This window comes from Pseudochaenichthys georgianus, chromosome 24 (assembly GCF_902827115.2).
Source record: "Pseudochaenichthys georgianus chromosome 24, fPseGeo1.2, whole genome shotgun sequence".
NCBI classification, from domain to species: Eukaryota; Metazoa; Chordata; class Actinopteri; order Perciformes; family Channichthyidae; genus Pseudochaenichthys; species Pseudochaenichthys georgianus.
Window position 1 is genome coordinate 28,612,059 of NC_047526.1, and position 13,241 is coordinate 28,625,299.

The following is a 13,241-nucleotide window of genomic DNA, read 5'->3' on the forward strand; positions in this document are numbered from 1 at the left end:
CCTTATTTTCATCTAAAGTAACAGACAGAGAATCAGCACTTTTGAAACAGGGCTGAAACAGAGGGGATTATGGGTAATGCTGCAATGATCTGTTTGGTGTTTGGAGCCAAACACTTCAGAGACATGTTTTGTATATATCTGAGAGCTGTAATATATTGATGAAAAACAGTATAATAGGGGAACTTTAATGCCAACAGTTTATGTAAATTAGCCTTTCTATTACTAACAACACACATATTACTCAATGGTGCTACACGTATGTAATATTTGTAATTATGTTTTGATTGCCAACTAAATGTAAAATATCCCTGTGTAATTGACCTAGCTGAATCCTGACGTTTTGTACATGTATCTTCTCATTTTTATTTATTGATAGAATAAAATTGCTCCAATCCATGGTTGATTGACTTTGTAAACAATATTATTGTACCCTAAAATGTTTCCTCATCTCTGAAATAATAATAATCTCTACGTAATCTAGGAAATGTTTTTACCCATGTGTGAATCCAGGGATGTAGAATCAAATATGTAAATATATAATCCAAATGTATTTTATATTTGTAGTTTAGGGTGAAATGTTTCATAACTGTTTGATGATTACGTAACTGCGGAAAAGATAAACATATTGTTGGCAACAGAATATAGAATAACACTGGACCTTTTTTCTTTTAAACCCCCATGTAAGAGCCATTTTTGAATGATAATGGAGCTACTGGTTGATCTCCCAGGTGAAGCTCAGAGGAAGGTCGCTCATCTTCTCTTCGAACACTCGGTCAAAATACTCATTCTGAGCCACTGTGAAGAAGTTCTTCCAGTCGCCTGCCACACCTGTCACAAACAAACACACAAAGACTTTAATGAAACATCAAGCATAAAGCGATATGTAATTCTACCAAACAAGCTGGAAACAAACCTTTGCGCATGGTTGGGCTGCTGTAGCGTTGTTTTTCAACCAAGTCCTTGTAGTTCGCTTTGGGGTTTGTCTTCATGTTTTTGAACGTGGACATCTCCACAACATGATCGATGGCTTCATCAGTCAAATCTTTTCCCAGAAAATCACAAACCTTCACAACTTCCCCTCTGAGGTCCTGTCAATTCCACATGTAAAGGAAAGCATGTTATTTATTTTTACTACTATATTCTAGAGAATTATAGTTAACATAACATCATATATATATATATATATCTGCTTGTATACTGGTAGGGAAGTAGAATGAGAGGACGCTACACGTTTGTTGCTAGTTAAACATTGAAAATAATTTTCTATAATCAACAACCTTGTCATCGTGGAAGAACTAAAACAAAAAATATATATATAAAAACATGATTTCCAACCTTCAACATGTCTTCATACTTGACATAATGTACGTCCATCTTGTCTTTTTCATTCTGATATTCTCTCACATGATCAAACCACAGTCCCATATAGGCTGTTACACAATGAAAAACAGGAAAGATTTAGACACACATTGTCTTTTTCTCAAATGTTGTATTCAAACAATATTAAATATACTATACAAATTAACCTACCTTTGCCATCCATGAAGTCCTGAAAGAACGCCTCAAAGCTCTTTGGTGTTTCCAACATCTTCCAACTGTGAGAAAAGTGATAGAGAGACACCAGGACATCTTTGGGGTTCCTCATCACATACACAACCTAAAAAACAGCATGTGAAGTTAATAAAGACGTAGCATCTGTAATTCCGCACCATAGGCCTGTTGAGGTTCGGATCTCAGTTTTTAGTTTCTTCTCATGACTATACAACAGCCGCTTTCATACCTTTATTTATCCAGATTGGTCCCATTGAGATCATAGATCTCTTTTTCTCTCTCGCTTTACTATTATGCTAAAAATATATTGAGACACGACAGGTGAAAACGGTTAATATTTTAACAAGATATCACCATAACACTTACCTGGTTGATTACATTAAGACAATTACTTTTAGTAAAACACTGAATGTTTAAAGATGCAAATGAGGCAGTGTCAAACTTGAATATCTTCTAATTTGGATACATTTCTGGAACCGATATCTGAAGATCGACTGAAATAGATGTATTTTTGCTTGGTTGACAGATGCCTTGTGTTGCAACAATATATATTATAAAATGTGTTTTATATAATGCAAGTTTAAGTTCATTTCCAGGCTGGAGTGACAGCAGCAGAGACAGTATTGTAATACCATCCCTTCATTACCTTGACTCCTTTGCCCTTCAATCCAGTAGGCAACATGTCAGGGGGAAGGTGTGTGGCATAAAGACGGGGATCTGGCCTCTCTCGACGAAAGTCATCTAACGTGTTGGCCTCCAGAAAGGGGACGCGCGCCCTATTGTTGGCCTCTTCCTCCATGTCGGGATGTGCAGCATCCACGATCTTGACAAGTATCTGCTGCATCCATGCTGAGCCTTAGCACAGAAAAAAGTGAATGCATCTATATGTTAAAATATAGATTTTAACGCGGGCGGGGGCAAAACGCAACATCTTGCAAGAAACAGCGTCTGAGGGCTTCTTAACATCTAACAAACTATGAATGTGTCATACCCACTTAACGGGAAGAAACTCAGCTTTCAGACAATATTAACAATTTTTAGCTAAACGAAACACAAGGGTAATAACAAAGCCTCTGAATTAGCCCTGAGCGAAACACAGAACTCACGGTAGAAATACACGTATTACTTCTGCACAAACAAGTTATCAGCTAGCAAACTGAGATTCCACAGATTCCAGAGGTATAAGTAACATCACTGAGAGATCAAAACCTCTCTAAAAAGGTCAAATGTCACTTGTTTTGCATCAATCTTGATACAGGGTACTTATTATATGTTATAGTTTGTATTCCTAAAGCGTTTAGTCTACTATCCCATCATTCAAGGGTGGTTTTCACTATAAGTAATGTTGTTTTTTTGGACGGACACTATAATTTACATTTTTACTATTTTCAATCTGAATTTACTTTAAAATAAAAAAATTCTATATTGATTCTGACTTTTCTACATCCAACTCACAGGTTTATCATTGCTTTGAGAAAAAAGATCATTAATTTACCCCTTTTAGAAGTGAAGATAATAGTCATTTGTTCTGGGAATGTCATTTTCGAGCCTGAAAAACAGACTTGGGGCTTAACAGGTTAAACAAGTTTCACATGTTCAGCTCACCTGCTGTGCAATAATGCAAACACTCTCCAGGTAATTAATTACAATTAATTAACGGGAAGTATAATGAACACTGTATCCATTTTCCTGTAAATAATAGCAAATTACAAAGTTCTGCCAAAGAAATGTCCTGGAAAATAAAATATATTGTAATAGACAATAAAGGTTCTGCCATTGAAAACTATACGAAAAAAGAAAGGAGTGCTAGACACTTCATTCCAACATGGCTTCTTCCTTATGTTTCACCCTTCCCTGTGTTTATTGGTTTATCACACCTGGTAAAGGTACAGCTAATTGAATTACTTTGCATTCTACAGGGTAGTTTAGGGATTTACTTAAAGGGGACCTATCATGAAAAATGCACTTTTTGATGTCTTTTATACATAAATATGTGTCCCCGGTGCGTCGGGGGAACTCACGCAGCGTCAGAAAATAAAACCCCCTCTCTTTTCCTCCGTACCCAAATCTTTTAAAAACGGGTGTACAACGAGCGGATACAGATTTCCATCCGATCTGACGTGTCCATCCGCTGTGACGTCGGCGGACACACAGAAAGTTGCTCTCAGAAACAATGCCTGACGTGTTTTGGACGTAATCTCGTCTTTGTTTACATTAGCAAGCCTCGCTAACACTCAGAGCTAACCTGTACTGGAGAGCACATGTGTTTAAAAAGCAGGAAATAACAAAAAAAATAATAACTCACCTTATGATAAACCCGCAAGAGAAAAAGCATGTGAGCTCCATACTGTTTCAGAAATAATCCTTGACGTGGTTTAAACAGGATGGCGTTTTATCACAACTGAATTTAACTTTATCTCCGGTAGAATTCTGATCAGGCATTAGCTCCGCCTCCTCTTCTTTCTTTTTTTCAAGGACCCAAGATCCGCGTTTATCTAACAGGGACTGAAGTCGAATAGTCCATTTAGCTTAGGAACCTTCCTAAAGGAGTGAAATGACCCGGAAGTCCCTCAGTGGCAGCCATGATAAGTGCCGTTCGAATTCTCTAGAATGATGAGAATGATAGGAAAGGAGGTTTCAAACTTCCTTTATAACCTCCTTTAGCTTAGGAACCACTGGACCTCCCTAACCGACAGGAGAAGCGAAAATGCTGCCCCACAATGCCTTGCAGCCGCAGCATTTGCCGTCACTCAACAGTCAGCCGTTCACGGAAACAACCGATTATGACCGAGAAATTATATCATGAAAGTTACGGTGCTTATTAAGCATTTTAAAACATAGGTGGTAAGTTGCCAAAGTGCTTTGTTTTGAACGTTCATCAGTATTAGAATCAAAAAGAGAAATATGAACGTTAGTTTTCACTGAAGTTATCAAATAAAGTCAACATTTCAGTCTTTACTGAGCTGTGTGGGGTTTGTTCAACTTTTAAAAGATGTTTGAATGGTGATATACACAGTGATAGATGTTAAGGACTAACGTTTATAATAAATACATCTGTATTTATTTTAGATCTTTAGTTCATACAATCATACGTATTGGGATAATTTGTATTAATGTGGACCGGAGGGAGAGGGTGACGAGCATAAGTTTCACTTTCCTTTTTTACTTCAATTCCAACTTTGGTCATGAAGAATCTGTTTCTCTGTTGTCCACGTTCATAAAGCAAAGCAGCAGCATCAGAGCACGGAGCAGAGTCTCTAGATGAGTTTACAGCAGTCCCTCGTTCTTATTAAACATCCATGTTGTCGTCCGCTGTATAGAAAACTGTGGTTTCCATAGTTTCCCCACAGCAGCAGACGCACACAATGACGTCCGCTGGCGCATCATAAACACGTCGGAGAGTGAAAGTGCATTCAGATTCTCTAAAGTACCGCAGTCTCTTCTCCTAAGTCCTTTTGAATTCTCCTATCCACTATCCCTTAACCCCGTGACGTTTCACTCAGAGGTCAAGGAATAGACGATAGGGTTAGAACTTAGGAGCTGATTTTTAAACTATCCGACTGCAGCCAGGGCTTCAAAAGAGGGGTTTGAGCAGTAAGGGGCATGGCTACAATGGATGATCCGTTTGGTATTTTGAAAAAAAAACTTCACAGACATGTTTTATATAGGTATGGCCCTACAATATATTTCTCAAATATAGTATGATAGGTCCACTTTAAAGTGTGACTAGTCTTATAAATTTAACACAAAAAGTAAGGATGATTTCTATGTTGTAACAATGCTTTTTGGCAATAAATCTTATACCGTTGGAAACCCTGTTTTCTTACCTTTCCAGCTTGTGAGGAACAAGCATTTGTGGGATGAGCAGCAGAGCTGAGTATGTGGGGTATGCCCATGAAAAATGTGACAAATCTCCTTTGTACAAAAGTATTGGCATCAGCATATAGTTACAGTACTAAAAGTAAAAATACTCGTTATGGCACATTTAAGAATCTTATATGATTTCTGGATTATATATAATTACTGGATTAGAGAAAACCTATTTTTTATTTTGCCTATTACCGGTTGTGGAAAGAATACGCTTCGTAAAATGAGCTCCAACTTCTAAGTTATGCACACCCACTGTGAAGCTGACTGTTGAGCGGCCCAGACCAAGCAAGGAGGCAGATGCAGAACGTCCAAAAATATAACCCAACGTGGGCATTTATTAAAAACATGGGCACAAAGTTCACAGCCTCAATCAATCCTGCTGTTCCCTTTGTCCACATCCTGCAGCCACAAGGATCTCACACACACACCCAGCCCCCTCAACAGACAGAGAAACCAAGCCTAAATACACACACTCCAATCAGCACAACCAGACACAGGTGAGGGGGGAGGAGACAACACAGGACACCAGGTGCACACCGTCATCAGCCACAGACAACCAGGGTTGGGAGGGTTACTTTGTAAATGTAATCAGTTACTGATTACTGATTACATGGCTCTGAAAGTAATCCGAATACAGTTACAGTTACGTGTCTTTAAAAACGTGATCAGATTACTTTTAGATTACTTTTGGATTACTTTCTTTTTCCATCTAAAATGGGTATGTTTTGGTGAACAGGAGACGCAAAAAGCAAAAGGAAACTGAACGTGTTTTTACTGTTTTAATGGCTTATCAAGAGCACAACTGAAACATAGCATCTGAAACGATTTAACAACATAATACACTTGTTGGGGATGCAGCTTGGGATGTGAGGAGTGAGTGAGGGACACGGCTTAGAAAGGGCGTGTCGCCTTCTGTCCTGCCAGTGTTGGCAGGACATGAATTAAAATGTCGAACTCGGACTTCATTTTAAGGACATTTCGGCCAGGGGTGTAGACAGGGGCGGACTGGCCATCGGGACGTTCGGGACGAATCCCGATGGGCCGGTATTGAAGTGGGCCGGTCGGACGATGTGGGCCGGCCGGTAACCGGCAGGGCTCGACATTAAATGGCCCGCTGGCCCTGAAGCACTATTAAGACACCCCAGGCCAGCATAACGTACTTTCCACTTGCCCGCGCTCGGGCCACTAAAAATATTGCCTTAAAAAAATTGTCCTGTGGTATTGGTATTTTGACTAGCAATTTAGTTAAATTGTTTCGTTTAGCAACGCTACAACATAGCGTTCCGTGAGTCGGTTGTCGTTGTTGGGTGAAAAGCAAACTGCTGTTTGCTGCGGAGCGCAGCGCGAGCAGGCTCCTGTGAGCGTGCTCCTTCACTAAAGACTATCGCACCACCTAACCATTCGCCAAAATGTTTTTAATACCAGCGGTAACCGTCCAAGCGCCGGGCAAAAAACAATCTTCAAATAAAAGAAAGTCACCGGAGGAGTTAAAGGAGAGTGACAGGGAGCATGAGAAGAAGAGGGAGAGAAAGTTTCAGCTTGATCGATGGAGTTGGCTTCTAGTGGTGCGGTCACGCGTCCTAAAACCCTTTTATAATCTATCAATTAGATTTATGATTCGGAAATTATAAAAGTAGGGTAGACATCTGGAGATTATCCGGCTGAACAAAACGTGCATTTATCAAACAGGTTTGTTTTCCACAGACCTTATTTCCAGCTATTTTCCAAAACCCTGTGGAGAAATCCCATTGCTTTTTGTCGAGGGAACCAGCAGCTACTTCCTGGTTTTAGGACGCGTCACCTCTCAATATGATACCAATATAAACAAGGTCTTCTGTCGGCTCTGTACATCAATGCCGACCTATGCTGACAAGTAAGTGAAGAGTAGACAATATAAAGGTATTGGCGAAATGTCCCACCAGTTTAGGATAATGAAGGTTCTAATCAAATCAATTACATAGCCATTACATGTCTAACTCCTAATGACAGGAAGGCAGAAAGCGCATTATACAAATAATAATACTCATAAAAATAGCAGACATTTTTTAACAATGACCACAATATCATTATTTTAATAAACCAAATATGAACAGAGGGCCAGTGGCATTTTACCCTTAATGTCTACCTCTGCGGTAAGTCACTAGCACCCCCCCCCCCCCCCCCCCCCCCCCCCCCCCCGACAATTTACTAGCGGTATTTACTTGCGGTCGAGTCGAGAGTCCCGGGCTGATTTGTAGTCCCAGTCCGCCCCTGGGTGTAGAGCTATATTTGTTTAAGCACCTGATCGGCAAAACAGGAGAGGAGAGTGTGTGCACCAGTCTGCCTTGATCTATGAATTCCTGAAAAAGTGTACTTTTTCCTAATAAAAATACATTTTGATTTATGTACCTTTACTTAGAGGTAGTCACTGACCTGATTTTGGGTAAGTGATCATATAGATATCACTAGGCCGGACATCCACATGCTGCAGAGCATCAAGGTCTTTTGGCTTCATCAGCTCCTGCACCGGAAAGCAGCGTCCTTTGTAACTGAACAGGTAAGGGCTGACTAAGTCCAGAGAATCCATAACGCAGGTGATATGATAGATGCACTAAAGGTCTTTCAAAAAGGTTGTAGTATGAATTGATATAATCAGAGCAAAGTAGTCAGTCCTCTTATGGGGCGTCTCGCAGAATGACCATACATATCTCAACTTCATATTCAGACACACCTTAACTGCCGACAGGTATAAACTAGGGCTGTCAAACAATTACAATTTTTAATCAGATTAATCACAGCTTAAAAATTAATTAATCATGATTAATCACCATTCGAACTATGTCCAAAAAATGCCATTTATTTATGTATAGCTGGGTGATTCTCTGAATCGGGTGCCTTTTGGGTCTTCGCATTTTTTAAGAAAATACCTTAAAATATTGCATTTTTCATCATAACATCTGAAAGAGGACTACTTAAACCTTTGAGAAAACACATTTTCCCACCTCAGGCATACACTCCCAATAATTACTAGGAGTTTCCTTCTTACAAAAAGAATATGATTCAGAAAGATATTCAAGTTCATTCTTGTTGAACCTTAATCATCAGAAGTCCCTTGTTTAGGATCACCTATGTTAAGTAGATTTTTTCTAGACCATTAGTAGACCATTTGGCTGCAAAAGGGGATCATTAGAACTTTATCCAACATCGGCCTTCAAATGTTATCAAAAATATGCATTCAACTTAGAATTTTGTTTAGGTTTCATATTTTGTCTGATTATCTTCAAACACTTCAAAGTTCATATTAAGTTCATATCACTAACATATTAATACAAACCTATTAAATAACAGGGTTGAACTCAGCATTACGGGGTTGAATATGATAACAGGAGTAGTAGTAGTAGTAATGATGTTCCTTTCGTCAAAAAAGTGACAGGTGGTGTGACAGCTCACACCTCTCCCTACTTATGCAAATGAGCTAAACCCCTTTGATGTCAGATTGGCGTGAAAGACCCCCGGAGTGATTCTTTTATTGTAGCAATTAAGATAGTTAAGGTATTTGACCCCTGACCCCAAGAGTGGAGTAATTGCCCCGCAATTAGATTAGCCCCAGGCACCCCCTTTGTGTATAGGCCTTTTATTGTATCAATTAAGATAGTTAAGGTATTTGACCCCTGACCCCAAGAGTGGAGTAATTGCCCCTCAATTAGATTAGCCCCAGGCACCCCCTTTGTGTATAGGTCTTTTATTGTATCAATTAAGATAGCTAAGGTATTTGACCCCTGACCCCAAGAGTGGAGTAATTGCCCCGCAATTAGATTAGCCCCAGGCACCCCCCTTTGTATATAGGTATTTTGTTGTATTGATTAAGGTATCTGACCCCTGACCCCGAGAGTGGAGTAATTGCCCCGCAATTAGATTAGCCCCAGGCACCCCCTCTGTTGTATAGGTCTTTTTTGATGTATTGAATAAGATAGTCTCTTTGACCCCTCCCCCTCAGAGCCCTTTGTTGTCTAATCTAATTAACCTTTGATGCCTGCCCCTTTGATGTGTAATTTCACACTGATGAAAGCCTATGTATAAATGACTAGGCTACGACCATATAGAGATATGCTCAAAAATAAATTAAAAAAAGACAGACAATTCAGCTTACCAAGTCAACCGTCTGAAGCGCAAAATAAATTAAAAAAAGACAGACAATTCAGCTTACCAAGTCAACCGTCTGAAGCGCCAGTCAAGAAACGAATGCGGCATAGGGGGGGTGGGTTCAGACTACAGCCTCTTTCTAGTCATGTGTGTTGGAGGAGGGGCTCTGTAAGGAAGGTTGAAGGAACGAGCAGGATTTCTCCCCCCGGTTTGACTGCAAAAGACTCTGACTTTTCTCCAAGGGGATCCGCCTACCCCTCAACATAACAAGCCCCACCTTTCCTCACCAGATCATTTAAAAATGAGAACCCTACAAGGACATTATAGTTTTTCAGCGTACTCTTTAGTTGTAGGTTTGTGAACTAATGTATAATTACTTTTATTAACTATAGGTTATGCATCCATTAAAGTGTATCTTACAGTTCCTTTGTGAGTGAATTACACACAAATCTGCAGAGTTTTATGTTTTGGCTATAGGGGGATGGTGGGTTAAGAGACAGATTCTTAACTAAATCTTTACACATAAATCTGCCGAATGTCTGTAAAAAAGTCTTTAAATCAAAAAACTTGCTTAGAGTCAGAAGCCTAACGAAATCTCATCAAACAGAGTACTTTATGTTAGTGATCCTCTTTTATACACAAAAGTGTATCTTTTTGTAGTACTTTCAAATTATAGCTCACTCGAGATGGTTTCTCCAAAATGACAGCATGTACAAAGTTACAACATATAAAACACAGACATGAAAGGCAGACAAATACAGCTGTAAAACACAAATAAAATGGCACATTAGCCAGTCAATATGCGAAGTAAAACAAACTATTAAAATCATTCATAAACTGGCAACATTTAAAACGATTTCAGGATATACGAGCACTCACATCGACCAAAACTAAAAAAGTTTTACGCAGTGACTGACATTCTGTATGGGAGTTCACACCCGAGCTGCTGTAGGGAGTTGAGTATGTTATGGCTCTCGGGGGATGGTGGGTTAAGAGACAGATTCTTCGTTTTTGGACTGCCTCAGGGGGTTAACGACATCTACTAAAAACAAAGTACTTCATTATCTACTTTTTTCAGCTTTTATACACAAAAGTGCAGGGAAGGTAGGCAGATTTAGAACACTATCTGTGCGATAGTGTTAGTGTTCCCTGCCCTTATCCATTTATTTTTCTTTGTTCAGCAATCGGCAATTGTGTCACCTTGTTTTTCTTGTTATTTAGGAAAGTGCTTGCTTAAATGTTTGTATTTTAAGTGCATATTATAGAACAGGTATAGGGCAATATAAAAATTAGCCCAAACTTTTTTTTATTCACAATGTTTACTGATAATCATCAAAATATGCATGGGGTCCAATTCTTAACTTTTCCCTAAAACATTCTAGAATTTCTTTATCTAACACAAAAAAACATGAATTTTAAAAACATTTGACAACAATAGATACGTTGTTCCTGTTTTTATTACGATTATCAGATACAAAATGATAAGTATAAATAAATCTATGCTGTCAAATGCATTATTCAGAGATATTAGGCCTGTCAAATCAAAACTGGAGCATGTGAATAAGAGAGAGCTGAGTCCTAACCAGCAGCCCCTCTGACCCAAACCAAACTCTGAGCAGCAGGCGGCTGAGACGGAGCCAGCCAGCATGCGGACCAAAGTGCTGCTAAGAACTCATGTTTAAATGAAATAGCAAGCACTGAATTCAAAGTGTGTATTTACTACACTAAGAGGAAAAGGAGATTTACCTGAGTTCTGTTGTGAGAGATTCGTGAGTAGAGCAGCGGCATCACGTTTACAATCCCTCCTGTTAGGACGAAACCACAACTGCAGGTAAATGTGATGACGATGTGTGACAGGTTGAATGCAGCACAATAATCATTTTATTTCTGAAATCTTCGTTCTCGTAATCGTTTAACCAACATTGTAGTTCAAAATAAAATTTGAATAATCACCCTGTGCTCGAACCAAACAAAAGAGAATACAAAATACACTCATGTAATAACAAAAAATAAGTTAATTTGTCATTTTAAAAGCAAATAAGACAAACTCTACAAATACAGACTTTACATTTTCCAACATCGACATAATACAATTGAAATGTAACCATTTAACATATAAAATCGCTCATGTTTTCATCATGGTTATCTACAGCATTACTATACTTTAGAGAAGATTGGTACAGTATATGATGATGTACATTATATATATATATGTATAAAGCTTATGTGGGATACACAAATAAATATCACCCAATGGATGTTATCTACATCTCATCACATTTAACTCCTCAGAGTGATTGTGTCTTGATATTTGTCTATATTGATGTTAAACATGGAGCTGCTGTGATGCAAGTCAAATTTGATCTGACCATTAAAGTATTATCGTATTATCGTATCGTATTTCTGCAGGAGATCCACACATAGACAACTCAACATCACAAAGAGGTCAAAAACTTCACAACAGCCCTTTCAATTGGGACAAAATGTATCGACAGTCATTTAAAAATGACCCCTCTCACAACTAAGAAGAAGTTAAGAAAATGGACACTGCAAATATAGCTAGGTAAAATGCCAAGTGGGTACAGCTCATTACAAATGTTAATCTTGGGTTTGCTTTCACTCGATGAAGCTCAGTGCAAGTTCTTTCATGAAGTGCAGGGTCTTTCATGAAGACTTTCACCTTTCCTAGTCGGATTCTCGTCCCCCTAAATCTATCACAGCACGATGGAGTCTAATCGCCAAAGTTTAATATATATTGCCCTTTGTATACACAGCAATAAATATGTTTATCGCACTAAACAAACTTCAACTGTCAATCATTCCAAACACTCTTTAAACCGAGGAGGAGGGGCACACTTAAAATATTGTAACGCAATTTAATCACATTACAAAGTTTGACCCAAAGTTGCTCCCACGCGGATGTTCCCCATGAATTGAATGGTTTTGGAAGAGCAAAGGTAGCAGATAAATTGGCAAGAGCTACAAGTATTGCACATATAGTGTTAGCAATATGATAGCAGAAGAGATAATATGCATATTAGACTGACACAGTGAGTGAAAAGAGGAAGAACAAGGTTTGATTAGCAGCCTTATATTTGTTATTCAGACAACATTTTAGAGGGTTTAATTCCAAATTATGCAAGTTAACTGATGATGGCAGGAAATAGTTCAAATGAAAAAAAATAGCGCTTTTTTCCTTATATATTACACCTAAATATGGAAAGGTTATATGTTGTATGTTGTCTCTGAAATACCGAATTGCTATACAAATTAAAAGAAAAAAGTCTTATCATATAGACTCTTCCTTCCATAAAATATTTGGCAACATTTGCAAAATATTTGGAAAAATTCTGAATCATTCGGTACAGCTTTGTATGTGGTTTCACTTACATTTTCTCTTAACATGGTCTTCAATATTTGAAAGTCAACTACAAGGCAAACATGCCCATTTAAAGACAAATAAAATAAAAATGGGAAACTACTATGCAAAACGCTCTGTATATATTGATCATAATGTAGTCATTACCCGTTTAATAAGTGTGGTGATGGGGCGATTGAAAACAGAACGAGTAGTGACTCCTGTGTAAAAAGAATGGCCGAAGTTTGTAAACTGGAAGACATTTTGGATATCGTTCGTTCTGGCAGTACTATTCCGGGTCATTGGGAAACGATTGTAAACGAAACATTGAAAGTGGTCC

At 38.5% G+C, this 13,241-nt stretch overlaps 1 protein-coding gene across 1 annotated transcript; it reads right to left on the bottom strand.

The window, feature by feature from the left end:
• Positions 1 to 709: 709 nt before the first annotated feature.
• On the bottom strand, positions 710 to 7,987 carry LOC117439661 (amine sulfotransferase-like). Its single transcript, XM_034075644.1, has 6 exons — positions 7,834 to 7,987; positions 2,198 to 2,406; positions 1,531 to 1,657; positions 1,336 to 1,430; positions 914 to 1,088; positions 710 to 828 (listed from the first exon to the last, which is right to left on the bottom strand). Exons 1-6 carry the CDS (start codon positions 7,985 to 7,987, stop codon positions 710 to 712), a joined length of 879 nt encoding a protein of 292 aa, XP_033931535.1.
• Positions 7,988 to 13,241: the final 5,254 nt, after the last annotated feature.

Coding starts and splice junctions, on each gene's coding strand:
- LOC117439661 (XM_034075644.1), bottom strand. CDS start 7,987: ATGGATTCTCTGGACTTAGTCAGCCCTTACCTGTTCAGTTACAAAGGA. Junction 1,658..2,197: donor TGAAGGGCAAAGGAGTCAAG/GTAATGAAGGGA, acceptor GCTGTTTTTTAG/GTTGTGTATGTGATGAGGAA. Junction 1,089..1,335: donor AGTATGAAGACATGTTGAAG/GTTGGAAATCAT, acceptor TGGAATTGACAG/GACCTCAGAGGGGAAGTTGT.